At 47.8% G+C, this 20,938-nt stretch overlaps 2 protein-coding genes across 2 annotated transcripts; both read left to right on the forward strand.

Moving 5' to 3' along the window:
- The first annotated feature begins 1,818 nt into the window (after positions 1-1,818).
- LOC123485490 (leukocyte antigen CD37-like) lies at positions 1,819-10,961 on the forward strand. Its single transcript, XM_045216444.1, has 8 exons — positions 1,819-2,026; positions 2,197-2,275; positions 2,672-2,784; positions 3,529-3,603; positions 4,017-4,121; positions 4,231-4,407; positions 9,587-9,670; positions 9,899-10,961. The coding sequence occupies exons 1-8, from the start codon at positions 1,961-1,963 to the stop codon at positions 10,190-10,192; spliced, it is 993 nt and encodes a 330-aa protein (XP_045072379.1). The 5' UTR covers positions 1,819-1,960; the 3' UTR covers positions 10,193-10,961.
- A 2,813-nt stretch (positions 10,962-13,774) lies between these two features.
- Positions 13,775-18,985, forward strand: LOC121568087 (thymidine phosphorylase-like). Its single transcript, XM_045216446.1, has 10 exons — positions 13,775-13,848; positions 14,291-14,467; positions 14,665-14,867; positions 16,286-16,384; positions 16,616-16,745; positions 16,959-17,077; positions 17,311-17,473; positions 17,758-17,985; positions 18,080-18,220; positions 18,357-18,985. The coding sequence occupies exons 2-10, from the start codon at positions 14,329-14,331 to the stop codon at positions 18,494-18,496; spliced, it is 1,362 nt and encodes a 453-aa protein (XP_045072381.1). The 5' UTR covers positions 13,775-13,848; positions 14,291-14,328; the 3' UTR covers positions 18,497-18,985.
- The last annotated feature ends 1,953 nt before the right edge of the window (positions 18,986-20,938 follow it).

A 20,938-nucleotide genomic window follows, 5' to 3' on the forward strand; every position in this document is an offset into this window, starting at 1 on the left:
ATGTCTTGGATGATGTGGCTTTGAATTTCTTGTAATCTGATTTCATTATTTTCCAAAACCAAGTTTACAATGGCAGCTTCCTGTACCCCGGTGAACATTTGGCCCCTTCCTCCACCATGGTTGCGTCTCTCAGTCCTTTAGAAAAACAAAAAAACAAAAATATAGGGCTTGGACAATGCAGCCTAAAGATATTTCCCCCACAGTAGAGTAAATTGTACAGGAAACTTGTGCAGTTAGTGTATGACATCAGCCATTCATGAAGTAAACAGGTGTCACCCAACTGATACACTATGGCATGGGGTGTACTACATAGTGTGAAATACATTTTGGTTACATACCTGTACTCCAGTCTAAATGTCCGGATGACACAGGCGACAGTAAAACGGCTCAAGTTGGGCTACACTCTCTGTCCAGCCTCTCGCATTGTCAGCCCATTGTTGATGACATGATCAACTAAGGTTGCTCTGATTTCATTTGAAAGTTGTTGTCTTCTTTGGCCATGAACTCCTCTACCAGCTCTACCCCTACCTCTCACTCTTCCTCCCCCTCTCATTCTCACCCTCCCTTTTCCTCTTCCTCTTCCTCTCTCTGCAACGTCTTCCATTGTTGTGGTAAAACAAAAGGCGCTCACCTGTGGTCTTTTCATAGTGCTTACTTCCTGATTTAAGTGGTAACAATTAACCATTGAGGTGTTTGGCCAGGTGGCACATGGTGGCCTATTAGCTCATGTAGTGTCATTTTGAATGGCAGTGTTTTGAAATGGCAAACATATGACTTTATGTCAGATTGTTGTGTCTTATGCAGAGAACCATGTGCAGTGCATTTAAAAAGTGCCATTTTGAATTGCAAAATGTGTGTAAAGCAGAAAATGTGTTTAGACTTTTGGAGACTTGAGAAGAGGTTTTGCTCTCTGTGTGTCAGTTTAAATAATTGTGCTGTGCATGTCATTTTAGTGTGTTAGCAATAGGAAAAAACTGTAATTATGTCTCTCAAACAGTGGAGAATGCTGACGGGAGGACAGCTCATAATAATGGCTGGAATGGAGTGAATGGAATGGTATCAAACACATGAAAACCATGAAAACCATGTGTTTGATACCATTCCATTCACTCCATTCAGGCCATTATTATGAGCTGTCCTCCCCTCAGCAGCCTCCACTGCTCTCAAAACATCAGTTTGTTGTTCTGTAGCAAAGCCTAAAAAGCATGCTGACTTTGTGTGTCACAAAATGTAGGTTATCCCTACCATGGCAGACCCGGGATTCAAACCCATGCCATAACGATAACATTGTCCCATAGGCTACTAGGACATAGGGTCCAGGACTACAGTACTTCAAGTATCAGGAAAGTAAGTAGGTAGGTAGGTAGTAGGTGTGTGTGTGTGTGTGTGTGTCTTCATGCGTTGGTGTGTGTGTGTGTGTGTGTGTGTGTGTGTGTGTGTGTGTGCCTTAATGTGTGGGGTGTGTGTGTGTGTGTGTGTGTGTGTGTGTGTGTGTGTGCCTTAATGTGTGGGTGTGTGTGTGTGTGTGTGTGTGTGTGTGTGTGTGTGCCTTCATGCGTGGGTGTGTGTGTGTGTGTGTGTGTGTGTGTGTGTGTGTGCCTTCATGCGTGGGTGTGTGTGTGTCTTCATGTGTGGGTGTGTGTGTGTGTGTGTGTGTGTGTGTGTGTGTGTGTGTGTGTGTGTGTGCCTTCATGCGTGTGTGTGTGTGTGTGTGTGTCTGTGTCTGTGTTTGCACAGCGACAGGTGTAGCTAATTATTAAGAACAACAAGGAACTGGACTCTGTTCCCAAGGTGATGGAACCAGGAAATGGCACCTACCAAGTGAAGCATTACCTTAACAGTAGTCAGGCAGATAGGGAGGTGAGAGAAAATAGGTTTGGCTGCCATTGCTGTTGCCCGTCGCCGTGTGAGTGAGAAGTAATGTGAGAAGTTACCACAGATCAAATATCAGGAAGACATCATGAAGGTGGACGACAAGTTTCAAATTCTGAAATTCTTTGCAGCAGTTTTCAACTCTGTTTTCCTGGTAAGAACAAAAAAAGATGGAGAATTCAACCTAACCCTAATCTTAACCAACTAGCATTCATCATCTGAATTTTCTTTAAACGATCGAGAGATGTGGCTTTGCCTCTCAACATTAGGGCTTGATGTACTACATATGAAAGTGACATGCAGCTTTCTAAATCCACTACACAGATTCTGGGGCTCTGTATCTTTGGATGTGCGGTATGGATCTTGTTTGACAAAGACAATTTCATTGCTGTTCTCAGCTCTGGTAAGTTATTCTGGACAGAGAATTGCCATTTATCACATTTCAGAGTTTCTATATTAACTCAAATGTTATGAGAGAGACAAGGGGGTATGATTGTTCCTCTGAAAACACACTGAAACCTGTATTTTTGTTTGTGTGTGTGTGCTTGTGTGTGTGTGCGTGTGCTTGTGTGTGTGCTTGTGCAAGTGTGCGTATGCTTGTGTGTGTGTGTGTGTGCGTGTGTGCATGTGTTTGCATGTGTGTGTGCGTGCGTGCGTGCGTGCGTGTGTGTGTGTGCGTGTGCGTGTGTGTGTGCGTGTGCGTGTGTGTGTGTGTGTGCGTGTGTGCATGTGTTTGCGTGTGTGTGTGCGTGCGTGTGTGTGTGTCTGTGCGTGTGTGTGCGTGTGTGTGTGTGTGTAGTTGAGGTGAAGACTGTAGCTGGGGGACTGTTCATCATCGGACTGATGGTGGTTGGTGTCACTATTGTGGGGTGTGTGGGAGCCCAACTGGAGAACAGGTTCTTCCTGCTACTGGTGAGTGGTCATGTTACAGTCATAATAACGCAAACACACACTAGTGATGCGTGGGTTGACTCATAACCCGTAGTCCCCGCGGTTATATCCAGGGGGCGGGTGGGTTTAGGGTCATGAAATATTGTGTGGATGAAGGGCGGGCGGCAGCAGCGGCAGGTGGGTTGAATAAAGAAAAAACAATGCATAAAGAAATCCATCAATGTATAATTATTGCGCAATTCATGTCTATCAATAAATAAATACATGTTCAAGAGAAAAAAAGGGAACTGTACAGCGTATTTTCTATATTTGCAGGTTAGGGTCGGGTGCGGGCCTCAGATTTGCACTTTATCACATATAGTCGGGCGGTTGCCAAAACTTATCCCTTGAAATTCGACATTTATGGACAAACGTCTGATTCTGCAGTGAGATTGTGAGAGCTTGTTGGAACAAACAGCTGACCCGCGCATCACTAACACCAGACCCGTCGCCAGTCCTCAGTCTTAAGGGGGGCATATGAAATGCATGGGAGGGCAGGGCACAATTATTATTAGCCTACAGTACGTATATTTATAATAATCGTATACTCTATTTGCGCAACACGTAATCATCACATTAAACATAACCAGCATACTGAGTCTCGTGTGTGTGTGTGTGTTAGTCTAACACACACATACACACACACACGTGACTCATCTTAAGCTTCTAGTGTATGTGGTGATCTAACTGATATTAGTCAACTCTCTGTCTTATCTTTCCTCTCAGTATATGGGCTTCCTGATCTGCATCGTCCTTGGTCAGCTGTTTGTCACCTTCATCATTTTGTTATCGCGTGAAAAGGTATGTCCAGGACCTTGCATTAAGCTTCTCAGAGGAAATGTTCTGTATTAACATGTTGTTGCATAGTACTATGATAACTCCTTTGTTGCTACACAGACAGACAGACAGACAGACAGACAGACAGACAGACAGACAGACAGACAGACAGACAGGCAGGCAGGCAGACAGGCAGACAGAGACAGACAGACAGAGGCAAACAGACAGGCAGGCAGGCAGGCAGGCAGGCAGGCAGACAGACAGACAGACAGACAGACAGACAGACAGACAGACAGACAGACAGACAGACAGACAGACAGACAGACAGACAGACAGGCAAACAGACAGACAGACAGACAGACAGACAGGAAAACAGACAGACAGGCAAACAGACAGACAGACAGACAGACATACAGACATGTGTTTTGCTCTTACAGATCACATCAGAGATGAAAATGGAAGTGAATAAGACCATGACTGAATATGGAACAAACCCTGACAATCAACGACATTGGAAGCTTCTGGATGATGTACAGCGCTATGTATGTATGACAGCAATTGTGAAATATGGTCCACATTAAAAGTCAAGATGAGGCGAGGCGAAACTGACCAATTGCGTGCATGCGTGTGTGTGAATGTGTGTGTGTGTAGGGGCACTGCTGTGGTATGCAGGTTCCTAATGACTGGCAGGGGAACTTGTTCATTATGAACACCAGTCTGACAGAGGTGTTTCCCTGTTCCTGTTTCAACACCACGGACTGTCCTGCCATCTCTGGATACAGCACAACGCTGTTTGGAAATGGAAATGAAACACACATCCATCCACAGGTACAGACTCTCTCTCTCTCTCTCTCTCTCTCTCTCTCTCTCTCTCTCTCTCTCTCTCTCTCTCTCTCTCTCTCTCTCTCTCTCTCTCTCTCTCTCTCTCTCTCTCTCTCTCTCTCTCACACACACATTACATTATGTTATGTTAGTCCATCGTATACCATGATGACTTCCACTTTTGAGTTAACAGTGAATTCTTTGGTGACTGTAGAGTCCAATCCGAGATCCACAAACTTTATTGCAGGTGGGGCATGTGCAGTCTGTGTTGGAGGGGGCAGCATGGTTGTATGTCTCAGTCTGTGTTGGTGGGGGCAGCATAATTGTATGTCTCAGTCTGTGTTGGAGGGGGCAGGCATGGTTGTATGTCTCAGTCTGTGTTGGTGGGGGCAGCATAGTTGTATGTCTCAGTCTGTGTTGGAGGGGGCAGGCATGGTTGTATGTCTCAGTCTGTGTTGGAGGGGGCAGGCATGGTTGTATGTCTCAGTCTGTGTTGGAGGGGGCAGGCATGGTTGTATGTCTCAGTCTGTGTTGGAGGGGGCAGGCATGGTTGTATGTCTCAGTCTGTGTTGGAGGGGGCAGGCATGGTTGTACCCGATCCTGTAGGTTCATGCTCTACAACATTCGGAGAGTACGACCCTGCCTTACACAGGAAGCGGCACAGGTCCTAATCCAGGCACTTGTCATCTCCCGTCTGGATTACTGCAACTCGCTGTTGGCTGGGCTCCCTGCCTGTGCCATTAAACCCCTACAACTCATCCAGAATGCCGCAGCCCGTCTGGTGTTCAACCTTCCCAAGTTCTCTCACGTCACCCCGCTCCTCCGCACACTCCACTGGCTTCCAGTTGAAGCTCGCATCTGCTACAAGACCATGGTGCTTGCCTACGGAGCTGTGAGGGGAACGGCACCTCCGTACCTTCAGGCTCTGATCAGTCCCTACACCCAAACGAGGGCATTGCATCCACCTCTGGCCTGCTGGCCCCCCTACCTCTGCGGAAGCACAGTTCCCGCTCAGCCCAGTCAAAACTGTTCGCTGCTCTGGCACCCCAATGGTGGAACAAGCTCCCTCACAACGCCAGGACAGCGGAGTCACTCACCACCTTCCGGAGACACTTGAAACCCCACCTCTTTAAGGAATACCTGGGATAGGATAAAGTCATCCTTCTACCCCCCCTTACCCCACCCCACCCCCCAAAAAAAATAACAAAAATAAAATCTTGTAAAGTGGTTATCCCACTGGCTATAAGGTGAATGCACCAATTTGTAAGTCGCTCTGGATAAGAGCGTCTGCTAAATGACGTAAATGTAAATGTTGTATGTCTCAGTCTGTGTTGGTGGGGGCAGCATGGCTGTATGTCTCAGTCTGTGTTGGTGGGGGCAGCATGGCTGTATGTCTCAGTCTGTGTTGGTGGGGGCAGCATGGCTGTATGTCTCAGTCTGTGTTGGAGGGGGCAGCATGGTTGTATGTCTCAGTCTGTGTTGGAGGGGGCAGCATGGTTGTATGTTTCAGTCTGTGTTGGTGGGGGCAGGCATGGCTGTATGTCTCCTGAGCTGTTTTTGCTGTTTCTTTGTGCTCCTCTCCTCCTCCTCTGTACACCGCTCTGGCAGAGCTGCCGCCAGGTGGAACGGTTGGCAGCAGCGTCCTCTAGGTCAGTGGGTTTGATGTTGCACTTCTTCAGTGACGTTTTCAGCTGGTCCTTGTAGCGCTTCATCTGTCCCCCTGCAGACCGCCGGCCAACATGTAGCTGGCCATATAGGATCTTCCGCAGCAAGCGCTCCTGAGACATTCTAATGACATGCCCAAGCCAGCGCAGTTGGTGTCAGGTGACCATGGCCTCCATACTCTTGCAGTTGGTCTTAGCAAGTATATCTGTATGGGGCACACGGTCGCACCAGGTGATTCCCAGGATGCACTGCAGGCATCTTATGTGGAATCGCTCGAGCTGCTTGTTGTGGTGACTGTAAGTGACTCAGGCTTCACAGCTGTAAAGAAGTGTGGTGATGCAGACGGCTTGATAGAACAGCTGTAAAGAAGTGTGGTGATGCAGACGGCTTGATAGAACAGCTGTAAAGAAGTGTGGTGATGCAGACGGCTTGATAGAACAGCTGTAAAGAAGTGTGGTGATGCAGACGGCTTGATAGAACAGCTGTAAAGAAGTGTGGTGATGCAGACGGCTTGATAGAACAGCTGTAAAGAAGTGTGGTGATGCAGACGGCTTGATAGAACAGCTGTAAAGAAGTGTGGTGATGCAGACGGCTTGATAGAACAGCTGTAAAGAAGTGTGGTGATGCAGACGGCTTGATAGAACAGCTGTAAAGAAGTGTGGTGATGCAGACGGCTTGATAGAACAGCTGTAAAGAAGTGTGGTGATGCAGACGGCTTGATAGAACAGCTGTAAAGAAGTGTGGTGATGCAGACGGCTTGATAGAACAGCTGTAAAGAAGTGTGGTGATGCAGACGGCTTGATAGACGACGACTTTAGTGTCGCGGTGGAGAGGCTGTTTTGGAAGACCCTGCGTCTGAGTTTCCTGAAGGCAGCTGATGCTTGCTTGATCTTGTTTTGAATTTCGAGGTCGATGCTTCAGTCCTCCGAGAGGATGCTGCCCAGGTATTTGAAGGGACTATTGCCAGTGATTTGTGTTCAATGGTGAAGACAGGCATGGTGGTTGGAGGGCTGGATCGCCATTGGCAGACCACCTCTGTCTTGGTGGTGTTGATAGACAGTCCCATCCTGCTATAGACCCTCACAGCCGCTACAAGGACGGACTGAAGGTCTTCTGGAGTGTGGGCCACAAGAGCAAAGTCATCAGCATACTGCAGCTGCTGTCCTCAAGCTCCTTGTGGAGAAGCTGGGTGACACATAGGAGGAAGATGTGAAAGAGTACAGGTGACAGCACACACCCCTGCCTCACACCGATGCTTACTCCAAAAGGCACTGACTCCTGCCCTCCTATGGCCACCCGAGCCATCATCCCATCATGGAACTGGCAAAGAGAAGAATGCCCCATAGTAGTTCCCTGCTCACAGTGTCAAAGGCCTTGGAGAGGTCGACAAAGAACATTAAAAGGTCCTGATGTTGTTCACTGCACTTCTCCTGGAGTTGCCGTGCCGTGAATATCATGTCGACCGTACTCCTGTTCTTTCTGAAGCCGCATTGTGACTCTGGCAGGTGTTCCTCTGTGATGTTGTCCACCAGCCTGTGTAGCATCACCTTGGCCAGGATGGGATTCCCCCCCCGGCTGCTGCCGCAGATTGACTTGTCACCCTTGTTCTTATAGATGGTGACAATGTTTGCATCCTGCCACCGTTCGGCGGACGATATCCCGATCCCAAACCTCAGTGATGTACTGGTGGAGAGTTCTGGTGTAGAAGTAACTTCCCATCTAAAGTAGCTCAGCAGGGATGCTGTCAGCGCCAGGAGTCTTGTTGTTCTTGAGCGAACTGATTGCTGATAACACCTCTTGGAAGAGTCAGACCATCAGCTGTTTTCAGGGGGGTGATGGAACAACTTATAGGGCCATAGATAGCTTTAGCTGAGTTGTAGAAATTGTGCATGTCGTTTTTGTCGGCATTAATGTTGATTTCCTGTGCTGCAGAGCATGCAAGGTTGTTTGCACTTCCTTGCGTGATGCATGCCATTGCTGACAGAGGGTAGCAGATGGGGCTGTTGAGAGTAGCCCTGTGTGCTTTGGGCATATTGTCCAGTAAGGTTGTGATGGTGTCCGAGTTCTCATCAAACCAGTTCCTGATGTTTCCTACCTCTGTAGCCAATGGAGTGTGCCGCTGCCTGTTAGAGCACTGATAGATGCCTACTTCTGGTCCATGGGGTCCTCTCTGCTCAGAAGAGGCTCAATCTCCTTCAGCCTTTCAGTGAGAGAGTGACAGAACTCGTCCCTTACTGCAGCTTTCTCAAGCCAGGTGCAGTGCAGACGCTATGGGGATACAGAGAGACATGAGTCTTTCACTTATGCCGACAGGTGTTTCGGTGAGGCTGGGTAAAAGGCTGTACTTAATTGCCAGTCCCACACAGTGCTGATGTTGTCCACCCAGAGGGTAACCTTTCCAGAAGAAGGTGTAGCCTTCTCTCTCCTCTTCCAGGGAACCTTCATCCAGGAACCTGGTCTCACTCAGGGCAGCAATGTCAATGTTGTAGCGCCTTAGTTCTGCACCAATCAGAGCTGTTCTCCGATGGGATCTATCGTTATTGTCATCAGTGTTCAAAAGAGTTCTGATGTTCCATGTCAGCAGTTTCAGGGGAATTATTTTCTTTAGCATTTTCCAACCGCCGAGTGGAACTCCCGATAGGTGCGGTAGCCTATCCAGGATGGAGTGAGTGGCCAATTTTTTGGCCACCTTTTCTAGGCCTCTCCCCAGCTGGGGTGAGCAGTGTGGCTCATAAATAGAGCTGCTGAGTCACACAGGGGTCTGCCGAGAGTAGCTGCCACTCAAGTCCCCTGGCGTGCAGGGGTTTGATTAAGGGCTCCCGATGCATTCACTCCTGCCCCCTTACCAACACCCCAAGGCTGCCAGACTTTAGTCCGGTTTCCGGTTGATGGCTTCACCGAGGTCAGAAGGGGATACCTGCGCAAAGGAAGTTATTTAAAGTACCGCTGATGGTGCGCAATCCCCAACAGCACTACTTCACTGTAGGAAGGTGAAATTCCAGTGGCAAGGTGGGAAACCCAGGACATCCAGTATCTTCCTCAGCTGCAGGAGGCTGCCGGATCCCCAGTCTGTCGGCGTCCGCCTACCGCGTGCCGCCAGCATGCTGCTTTTCTCTCAGGGTGTGCTCCCCTAGCCTTTGTCGTACCAGACTAACCCACAAGGCAGCGGGGCAGTGGTTGATGGCTGCCAGGGCGTGTCCACACAGAGGTGGGCCCGTACACCACAAGGGCTAGCCGGCGGCAGCGAGCTGTAAGTGAGAGTATGCAAGCATGTGGTAAGCGGGAATGCAACTTACCTCTACCTAGGCACTACTGCACTAGACGCGTCACATGCACCCTGCGGTTGCCTGCTGACACACCACACACACACACACATACACACACACACACACACCTTTAATGTAGGAAAACAAGTGCACACTAACACACACACACGTTTCCCATCTGTATTATTTACCAATAGCCTGTAAGATGTGTGTATCAACAAAATGACATTTCAAGTGTGTGTGTGTTGCTACAGGGCTGTCAAAAGATGATCACTGATTGGCTGAAGGAGAACACTTTGACAATAGTGGGCATGGACATGGGCCTGCTAATCATTCAGGTAACACAGACAAACACATACACACACACACGCACACACACACACACAGACACACACCCACACACGCACACACACAGACACACAGACACATGCACACACACACACACACATACAGATACACCCACCCACTAGTCCACTGTTCACATTTGTCTTGATTGACAGGTTTTCCAGTTTGTTGCTGTTGTTGTTGTTAAACAGGTCCTTGTGTTGGTTGTTTTCTTGTGACAGGTCCTCCAGTTGATAGTGTATGTGTATCTATACCAGACTGTTGGTCAGAAAGCCAAGCTGAGATGTGTTAGTCAGCTGATTCGCTCTGAGGACCATCGCGAACCAAACCCTGACTACCTTGATGACCCTGACTACCCTGACCAAAACCATGCCTATCCTGAACCAAACCAGCCCTACGCACATACAAACCTCGCCTACCCTGAACAAATCCTTGCCTACCCTGAACCAAGACAAGCCTACTCTGAGGACCAACACCAGGCCTACTCCGGACCAAACCATGCCTACCATCGCTAACCAGGACCAGAGTGTTGCTGTATGACTGAAGTCACTTTGGGATCTAACATCGAATTGCTCTAACTCTAAATGCTCAGTTCAGTGCTTTCAGCCACACAGGCCTTCTACTAAATATGTTTTTCTGCTGACAATGAGAACAATCTTAATTCATTAGTTTCTATTGTTTTCTACTATTGATGGAAGCCCTAACTGGTCAGCCGGACCTCACCTGGTGTGAATAGTTGTGTACTTTACTAGTCAGCCGGACCTCACCTGGTGTGAATAGTTGTGTACTTTACTAGTCAGCCGGACCTCACCTGGTGTGAATAGTTGTGTACTTTACTAGTCAGCCGGACCTCACCTGGTGTGAATAGTTGTGTATTTTACTAGTCAGCCGGACCTCACCTGGTGTGAATAGTTGTGTACTTTACTAGTCAGCCTGACCTCACCTGGTGTGAATAGTTGTGTACTTTACTAGTCAGCCGGACCTCACCTCGTGTGAATAGTTGTGTACTTTACTAGTCAGCCTAACCAGTTCTTTGGAAATGTAAAAATAAAGAAGGGTACCACCATTTTGAAACTGCAAGCCTACTCCACCCTTGACTAATATGAACTATTGAACCTCTTTACATATCACAATACTATTTTTACATCTGCAGATGACCCACGTTAACAGTGCTGCCTTTAAATATTTAATTGAGTTTGACAGTACTATAATTGTGTGATGCCTGACATTGGTGATTAGTGATTGATTGTCTGTAAATTACGCATTAAAATCTTCTGAATTGGATTTCTTGATTCTTCACAATGGCACCCTCTCCTGGTTATCTTGAGGGACACAGGTGCGTGTTATACATAGACAGTGGCATTCTGTTTGTGAGATGTGGTGTGAGTGGTGTATATAGGCCTATGGATTGCTTTGATTAAGTTCCATTATGTGTCTTTCATATTTTAGTGAAAACCATGAGGGAAGGCATGAGGGAAGACAGGTCAGATGTTAGGTACGGACTGGGGAGGATACAGGTAGAGGAAGACAGGTAAAGACCGGGGTCAGATGTAAGGATCAGGGAGGGTACGGGTAGAGGAAGACAGGTAAAGACCGGGGTCAGATGTAAGGATCAGGGAGGATACAGGTAGAGGAAGACAGGTAAAGACCGGGGTCAGATGTAAGGATCAGGGAGGATACAGGTAGAGGAAGACAGGTAAAGACCGGGGTCAGATGTAAGGATCAGGGAGGGTACGGGTAGAGGAAGACAGGTAAAGACCGGGGTCAGATGTAAGGATCAGGGAGGATACAGGTAGAGGAAGACAGGTAAAGACCGGGGTCAGATGTAAGGATCAGGGAGGGTACGGGTAGAGGAAGACAGGTAAAGACCGGGGTCAGATGTAAGGATCAGGGAGGATACAGGTAGAGGAAGACAGGTAAAGACCGGGGTCAGATGTAAGGATCAGGGAGGGTACGGGTAGAGGAAGACAGGTAAAGACCGGGGTCAGATGTAAGGATCAGGGAGGGTACAGGTAGAGGAAGACAGGTAAAGACCAGGGTCAGATGTAAGGATCAGGGAGGATACAGGTAGAGGAAGACAGGTAAAGACCGGGGTCAGATGTAAGGATCAGGGAGGATACAGGTAGAGGAAGACAGGTAAAGACCGGGGTCAGATGTAAGGATCAGGGAGGATACAGGTAGAGGAAGACAGGTAAAGACCGGGGTCAGATGTAAGGATCAGAGAGGGTACAGGTAGAGGAAGACAGGTAAAGACCAGGGTCAGATGTAAGGATCAGAGAGGGTACAGGTAGAGGAAGACAGGTAAAGACCGGGGTCAGATGTAAGGATCAGGGAGGATACAGGTAGAGGAAGACAGTTAAAGACCGGGGTCAGATGTAAGGATCAGAGAGGGTACAGGTAGAGGAAGACAGGTAAAGACCAGGGTCAGATGTAAGGATCAGAGAGGGTACAGGTAGAGGAAGACAGGTAAAGACCGGGGTCAGATGTTAGGTACGGACTGGGGAGGATACAGGTAGAGGAAGACAGGTAAAGACCGGGGTCAGATGTAAGGATCAGGGAGGATACAGGTAGAGGAAGACAGTTAAAGACCGGGGTCAGATGTAAGGATCAGGGAGGGTACAGGTAGAGGAAGACAGGTAAAGACCGGGGTCAGATGTAAGGATCAGGGAGGATACAGGTAGAGGAAGACAGTTAAAGACCGGGGTCAGATGTAAGGATCAGGGAGGGGACAGGTAGAGGAAGACAGGTAAAGACCAGGGTCAGATGTAAGGATCAGGGAGGATACAGGTAGAGGAAGACAGGTAAAGACCGGGGTCAGATGTAAGGATCAGGGAGGATACAGGTAGAGGAAGACAGGTAAAGACCGGGGTCAGATGTAAGGATCAGGGAGGATACAGGTAGAGGAAGACAGGTAAAGACCGGGGTCAGATGTAAGGATCAGGGAGGATACAGGTAGAGGAAGACAGTTAAAGACCGGGGTCAGATGTAAGGATCAGGGAGGGTACAGGTAGAGGAAGACAGGTAAAGACCGGGGTCAGATGTAAGGATCAGGGAGGATACAGGTAGAGGAAGACAGGTAAAGACCGGGGTCAGATGTAAGGATCAGGGAGGATACAGGTAGAGGAAGACAGGTAAAGACCGGGGTCAGATGTAAGGATCAGGGAGGATACAGGTAGAGGAAGACAGGTAAAGACCGGGGTCAGATGTAAGGATCAGGGAGGATACAGGTAGAGGAAGACAGTTAAAGACCGGGGGTCAGATGTAAGGATCAGGGAGGATACAGGTAGAGGAAGACAGTTAAAGACCCGGGGTCAGATGTAAGGATCAGGGAGGATACAGGTAGAGGAAGACAGGTAAAGACCGGGGTCAGATGTAAGGATCAGGGAGGATACAGGTAGAGGAAGACAGGTAAAGACCGGGGTCAGATGTAAGGATCAGGGAGGATACAGGTAGAGGAAGACAGGTAAAGATAGATGATACTGGAAAGAGTTAATATACTGTATTATAGGTTTGATGTGAGGGGGAAGGGGGAGGGGTAAGCGGAGGGGGTGAGGGTAAGGGGGGTGAGGGTTAGTGGAAGGGAGGGGGTGAGGTTAGGGGGAGGGGAGGGGATGGGGGTGAGGGTTAGGGGAGGAAGTGAGGGGGAGTGGGTGAGGGTTAGGGGAGGGTGAGGGGAGGGGGTATTGGGGAGGGAGGTTGTGAGGGGAGGGTGTGAGGGTTAGGGGAGGGGGTGAGTGGAGGGGGTATTGGGGAGGGAGGTTGTGAGGGAGGGGGTGAGGGTTAGGGGGGGGGTGAGGGGGGGGGGTATTGGGGAGGGAGGTTGTGAGGGGAGGGTGTGAGGGTTAGGGGATGGGGTGAGAGGAGGGGAGGGGAGGTAAGGAGGTAAGGCGTGAGGGTTAGGGGAGGGGAGGGGAGGGGAGGGGGTAAGGGTATTGGGGTGAAGGGATGTGGTAGGGTCAGATTTATTTAGGTCAAAATGACTGTTTCCCTTTCTGACTCGTGGTGGGTTGTGTCTACTGTAGTTGTTAATGAGTAACTGACCCACTCCACCACTCACACCCATTGGCCACTAGTCCATCCATACAGACAGACAGACAGAGAGGGGTATTTGACCGCTGTGTCCTCGAGGTTGGAGGACATGACAGTGTTCAGGAGCAGCGTTCAGGTACAGGTAGGAAACTCTGAAGTTTTTAAAACCTTACTTGAAAGCAATTGCATAAAACTGTTATAGATTTGGTCTATTCCTGACTAGTTTGATAGTTATTATGACTCTACCAAGGCACATGGCAACAAATGAGAATATGATGATTTGATTGCTGTAGACCTGTTGATAAGATTACATTAGAAAGCTTTATTATCCTCAACGACGACATTTGAATAATGGCAGAATTAAAACAAACACAATTGAATCAAACATTTAAAACAAACCTGAATCAGTTGTGCATAAATGAGTCATAAAATGACATCCATAAACAGATGATAGCAGATAAACTGTAGTAAGCTATTGTCCACAAGCACACACACACACACACACACACACGCACACACACAATTGTTTATTGATTGAAAACAATCCCTCATTTGTCTTTTCCTATCCTACTTGTCACGCGCAGCTGTGTGTCAGTCAGCTGTGTGTCAGTCAGCTGCAGGGATGGCGCACCACGAGCAGAGCACAGCCACTTTCCCCGAGCTCATCCGCAAGAAACGGAACGGTGAACGGCTGAGCGCGGGGGAGATCCGAGACTTCGTACAGGGTGTCAAGTACGAGACCATCCAAGAGAGCCAGATTGGTACATACACACACACACACACACACACACACACACACACACACACACACACACACACACACACACACACACACTGCAGATAGGAAGACCCCCACACACACTTTAGACTGTGTATCAATAGTCAAGCTCAGGCCAAAACCTGCGCTCTACAGTTGAAATGCTGATGTGTGTGTGTGTGTGTGTGTGTGTGTGTGTAGGAGCCATGATGATGGCGATCTGGCAGCAGGGGATGGTAGCGGAAGAGACTCTCGCACTGACAAAGGAGATGATGATGTCAGGGGAAGTGATGTCATGGCCGGCAGAGTGGAAGGGGCTAGTAGTGGACAAACACTCGACGGGTGGAGTGGGGGACAAGATCAGCCTGGTGCTGGCTCCTGCTCTGGCCGCCTGCGGCTGCAAGGTACCTGCCTGGATACACCGTGTGTGTGTGTGTGTGTGTGTGTGTGTGTGTGTGTGTGTGTGTGTGTGTGTGTGTGTGTGTGTGTGTGAACCAGTGGAGGCTCCTCAGAGGAGGCAGGGGAGGACCTTTTTAGATAAAACTATACTAAATATATTCACGTCACCAATTAATTTATTAAAATAAAGGTCTACAGTAGCCTCAACAGCACACTGTAGGGTAGCACCATGGTGTAGCCGGAGGACAGCTAGCTTCTCTCCTCCTCTGGGTACATTGACTTCAATACAAAACCTAGAAGGCTCATGGTTCTCACCCCCTTCCATAGACTTACACAGTAATTATGACAACTTCCGGACCTATCAGAGCTCTTGCAATATGAAGTGACATGTTGTCCACCCAATCAAAAGATCAGAGAATGAATCTAGTACTGAAAGCATATGCTACAGCTAGTTAGCACTGCAGGAGAAGCAAGAGAGAGAGAGAAAAAGAGAGAGGGCGAGAGAAAGAGCTATATTTTGTAGTATTTTTTTGACTTAGCTAGTGAATGTAGCTAGCTAATTTAGCCTACTCAAACACCCGGTTCAAACAGAGAGGGATGCTATGGCTCTGGCTATCCAACACAGGAACTCTTCCAAGTCAAGGTAAGCTTTGGTTTTATGAATTTATTGCCACCGGGGCCCACCGGTGTAACTGCTAAACTGCTTGCTGTACACTGTACTGCATGATTGTAGCGCGTTTACTAACGCTTGGTAAGGTTTTTTCGCCTGGTCACAGACAGTTGTTGTATTGTGAAGTCCACCAGCGATGGGGAAAAGATGAGAGGAGGAGAGAGCGCACATGCGAGAAGGAATTATATATAAAACGAGCAAAGTGATCATGCTGTTTATATGTGGCTGCTAGTTCTGTGTTTGCGTGTGATCAGGGGTCTATTCATTCATTCTGTTAAACAGAAGCAAACGGAACGAAATGGGGATAAACATACTGTACCTGAACTCTCGTTTGCAACTGTTGGACTAATGATTACAACGTAGATCAGCTAGATGCAGGCAAGAGTGTTCAAGGCAATATTGAATGTGTCACTGTCTGTCACCTTGATTTCTCACATTTCTGTCGACCTGTGCACCTACGTTGTAAACTTTCATTCATAGGCTAGGTTGTAGCAACCTCATGATGGGTACAGGGAAAATTATCCTGTAGTAGCCTAAACCTATCGCTGTTACATTGACCTGGGTGAATGGAATATGAATGAGAGTCATCCAATATGCTGTAATAGAAATAAGGCCATGCTCATTCAAAAAAAAGTGTCCTCCCTCATCTTAAACGGCATTGACCGCCACTGCTGTAAACGTGTCTGTGTGTGCGTCAGTGCATGTGTCTGTCTGTCTGTGTGCGTGTGTGACTATCAGCAGCTGTGTCCATAGGTGCCCATGATAAGTGGCAGAGGTCTGGAACATACAGGCGGCACGCTCGACAAACTGGAGTCCATCCCTGGCTTTAACGTCTATCAGTCAGTACAACAGGTACTGTCTCTCTGTCTCTGTCTCTGTCTCTGTCTCTGTCTCTGTCTCTGTCTCTGTCTCTGTCTCTGTCTCTCTCTCTCTCTCTCTCTCTCTCTCTCTCTCTCTCTCTCTCTCTCTGTCTCTGTCTCTGTCTCTGTCTCTGTCTCTGTCTCTGTCTCTCTCTCTCACAAACATACACACACACTTTCACTTACGAGTTATTAACCTGTGAAATTGTGGCACCATCCTCAGCTGCAGCGAATCCTGGAGGAGGTTGGCTGTTGCATTGTAGGACAGACAGATAACCTGGTGCCCGCTGACAAGGTCATGTACGCTCTGAGAGACGCTACGTCCACTGTCGACAGCCTCCCGCTCATCACAGGTCTGCCAACAACAACAACAACAACAACAGCAAACTGGACTACCTTTCAAAGTAGAGAAATTAACATCTGAATACTGTGTGTGTGTGTGTGTGTGTGTGTGTGTGTGTGTGTGTGTGTGTGTGTGTGTGTGTGTGTGTGTGTGTGTGTGTGTGTGTGTGTGTGTGTGTGTGTGTGTGTGTGTGTGTGTGTGTGTGTGTGTGTGTGTACTCCAGGCTCTATCATCTCTAAGAAGGGTGCTGAGTCTCTGAGTGCGTTGGTTCTGGATGTGAAGTTTGGGAATGCAGCTCTCTACAAAGACCTGGGCAGTGCCAAGTCACTGGCCCAGTCCTTGGTAACCCTAACATTAACCCCTGACCTTTAACCCATTCTTGTTGGAATTGCTGGAGGGCCATGTTTTCACTCCTGCCTTGTACATGATTGATCAAATAAGGTCATTGATGAGTTAGGAACTCACCTGGTTGTCAAGTCTTAATAGGACATACCAAAAAGCAACAGACTCTCCAGGACACCCCTGCTCCAACTCCTGGCCCCTGACCCTTACCTTGACCCCATTCCCTCCTGCAGGTGACAGTTGGGAACAGTCTGGGGATCCGTACGGGGGCGGTGCTTAGTCGTATGAACTGTCCTATTGGTCGCTGTGTGGGGAACGCCCTGGAAGTGATGGAGTCCCTGGAGTGTCTAAAGGGGAGGGGCCCCGACGACATACTGGAGCTGGTCACAAGTCTGGGTGAGGAATACACACACACACACAAACACACACAACAACACACACACACACACACACACACACACACACACAGTGAATTGGTTCCTTTGGACCAAGACCAAGCAGACCAAGACCTAGTTAGAATGTCAGTGCTGCTCGGGCTTAGCTAGAGTCTATAAACAGAAGCTGTGGAAGTTCCAAGTCATTCTTAAGTCTTTACCTTCAAATTCAAGTCAAGCTTCTGTGTGTGCGTGTGAATGCTTGTGTGTGTGTGTGTGTGTGTGTGTGTGTGTGTGTGTGTGTAGGTGGGATGCTGTTGTGGATGACTGGCCTTGCAGGAAGCATGGAGGAGGGTAAAAAGGTGATCGCTAGGACCCTGCAGAATGGGTCAGCCCTGGAAAAGTTCCAGAACATGATGATTGGTCAGGGAGTAACCAGTCAGATCGCTGCATCCCTCTGTTCCCCCTACGCAGACTACCACAGCATCCTGAGACGGGCACGCTACCAGTCAGAACTGGAGACACAGGGCCATGGTAACACACACACACACACATTCACACAGGTACAGATACACAAATGCACACACACACGTATACACTGCATGACTTTGGCTTTTGTTGTCTGCAGGAACAGTGCTGGACATAGACGGCATGGTCATTGCTACGGTGCTGCACAGGTTGGGGGCGGGACGTTCGAAGGCCGGAGACCCTGTCAATCACAGCGTGGGGGCGGAGCTTCTGGTGTCTTTGGGACAGAATGTGGAGAAAGGTGAGAACTCTCTGACCCTGTGAGTGTGTGTGTTTGTGTGTGTGTTTTTGAGTGTGCGCGTGTGTTAGTCGGGGTGTGAGGGGTGTAGGGGTCTGTGCCACCCTAATCTGACCCGACCTTTGCTCTCTGACCCCAGGGCAGCCATGGCTGCGTATCCACTACGAGACTCCGGTGCTGAGCGCAGAGCAGAGACTCAGCCTACAAGGGGCGCTGACACTGGGCCCTGCCGACCAGCTACACACACAGCCACTAGTGGCAGAAATCATCCTGCCGTAGTGACACCAATCCACTCTATGTTAAAGCTTGATTGGAAGATGACTTGCCTTTGGGAATCCCAGTGTGCCATCTATTTAAAGGATGTATACTTCAGAACTAAAGCAAGCATGGCAAGTCCTGCGTAGAGAAATAGACTGGCCTGTACCTCCTGCTCTTTACACACTCTCAGAGTCCTCTCTGAACCACCCATATAAAGTCACACAAGATTCTGTGAAAACTGAAAAGATGTTAACCATTTCCAGGAACTGTCATGAAGCTCAAAGTTCATCCAGAAACACACACAGTAAGCCAAGACAGATGTTGATCTACAACTGACTGTGTGACATCAGTTTCACTGACAGTTTCATTAGTGTGTTTGTGTAGGGCAGGGGTCGGCAAGGATTTTCCTTAAAATCACCAGGAATTCAGCAAAAAATGTGTTTAATTTAGGAAATCTGTTCCCAAGTATCCCACGAATAAAAACAGAGACATGATCATGTCTCAATGCAATCAAGGTATGAAATTATTGTTATTTTCAAATACAATCTCTTTTTGGGCTTAGTTGTGGTAAATTTTCAGTGTACAAATTATTATAACTATGTTCCGGCCACCTGACCATCCACTCCGCCAAAAATCTAGTTGCCTACCCCTGGTGTAGGGTGTATGACCTCTGGCAGGGCTCTAAAGTGCCACCAAATGTGTAGCATATTCTACCAAATATTTTGCTGTGCAACTTTGAGTTTTATTTTGGGAACACTGCAACAACAAAAAAATCCATAACAATGCATAACAATATTTCACCTCAACGTTCTCACTCTACACTGCTCAAACAAGACAGGCTGAAGCCCCGCCCCCTGTCACTCAACACTCTTCTCTACCGAAGATTTTATAACTAAACCAAATAGACCACTGCCTGTCATTTCAAATGGGAACAAATGAGTGATAGTGGGCAGAACAAGCAAGAAGGTGGGCAGAGCAAAGCACGAGCTAGCGAGATCCTAGTGAACGCCTACTCAATTCGCCTTTGCACTCCTTCTAAACAACTGATTTTTTTTTTTACTTTGACAAAGGGTAAATTCTGCAAAACTTAGTCCACTCTGTTCATAACATATTCTACATTTGGGAACAGAAAACTGTATTGAGATCAAATGTTTCATAGATGAGAAAATGTGCAGAAGTCCATCTCGTTCCATCTTCTCCCACTGCCGGCCACTGGGCTTCCTCTCACTACCATATTTGGTAGTGAGTGGAAACGCCACGCGGATGCTTCACATTTATACATCTGGTGAAATATCTGTCTCATTGTTCTATCTGTGTCTGTACACTGCTCAAACAAGACAGGCTGAAGCCCCGCCCCGCCCTGTCACTCAACAGGCAGGCAGTACACAGACAGTTCCTCCACGCTGTGCCTGTTTCTCTCAGCATGCACTCAACAGATTCTTCCAAAACAACAACGATACTGCTTTCCAAGTTGCTTCTAAATATGAATCCACATGTCCACACATCTCTATTATAATATCAAAAAAATACATGAGCCTAACAACCTGGTAACTTTAATATTATGCAAATGTTTAGTGGAACAGAAAGAAAGGAAAAAGGTTGCCTTCTTCAGATGTGCTTCAAAAGTAAGTAAGATTCATAAAGGCCCAATGTAGGCTACATCTCAATCAATATAAAAATGTTTTGCAAATGTATTGAAAATGAAATACAGAAATACAATTGACATAAATATTCACACCCCTGAGTCAATACTTTGTAGAAGCACCTTTGGCAGCGATTACAGCTTTGCGTCGTCTTCGGTATGTCTGTATCAGCTTTTCACATTTGGATTTGGGTTTTTTCTCCCATTCTTCCTTTTCTCAAGCTCTGTTCTGTTCTCCATCTCTGTGAAATTAGATGGGGAGCGGCGGAGAACAGCAATCTTTAAGTCTTTCCACAGATTTTCAATGGGATTCAAGTCTGGGCTTTAGCTGGGCCACTCAAGGACTTTCACATTCTTGTTCTGAAGTCATTCCAGCGTTGCTTTGGCTGTATGCTTGGGGTCATTGTCCTGTTGGAATGTACATCTTTGCCCCAGTCTAAGGTCGTTTGCACTCTGAAGCAGGTTCTCATCAAGGATTTGCCTGTATTTGGCTCCATTTATTGATCCCTCTATCCTTGCCAGTTTCCCAGTCCCTGCCGCTGAAAAGCATCCCCATAGCATGATGCTGCCACCACACTTCACTGTAGGGATGGTGTTAGATGGGTGATGAGCTGTGCCTGGTTTTCTCAACATGGTCTCAGAGCATTTCGTATTATTTTGTGTGTATATAAATCCAAAACACTCCATTTACGATATGTTACGTTTCGTATGGTATCTTAATTTGTGGATGTCCATTATCCATTTTGTATGATTTGTGACAAATTACAATTTGTACGATATGTTTCGAATTTATTAAACGTATGATATGTCATGAATTACAA

Source organism: Coregonus clupeaformis, unplaced genomic scaffold, assembly GCF_020615455.1.
Source record: "Coregonus clupeaformis isolate EN_2021a unplaced genomic scaffold, ASM2061545v1 scaf0712, whole genome shotgun sequence".
NCBI lineage: Eukaryota > Metazoa > Chordata > Actinopteri > Salmoniformes > Salmonidae > Coregonus > Coregonus clupeaformis.

Coding starts and splice junctions, on each gene's coding strand:
- LOC123485490 (XM_045216444.1), top strand. CDS start 1,961: ATGAAGGTGGACGACAAGTTTCAAATTCTGAAATTCTTTGCAGCAGTT. Junction 2,785..3,528: donor ACAGGTTCTTCCTGCTACTG/GTGAGTGGTCAT, acceptor CTTTCCTCTCAG/TATATGGGCTTCCTGATCTG. Junction 9,671..9,898: donor TGGGCCTGCTAATCATTCAG/GTAACACAGACA, acceptor TTCTTGTGACAG/GTCCTCCAGTTGATAGTGTA.
- LOC121568087 (XM_045216446.1), top strand. CDS start 14,329: ATGGCGCACCACGAGCAGAGCACAGCCACTTTCCCCGAGCTCATCCGC. Junction 14,468..14,664: donor CATCCAAGAGAGCCAGATTG/GTACATACACAC, acceptor GTGTGTGTGTAG/GAGCCATGATGATGGCGATC. Junction 16,746..16,958: donor CAGCCTCCCGCTCATCACAG/GTCTGCCAACAA, acceptor TGTGTACTCCAG/GCTCTATCATCTCTAAGAAG.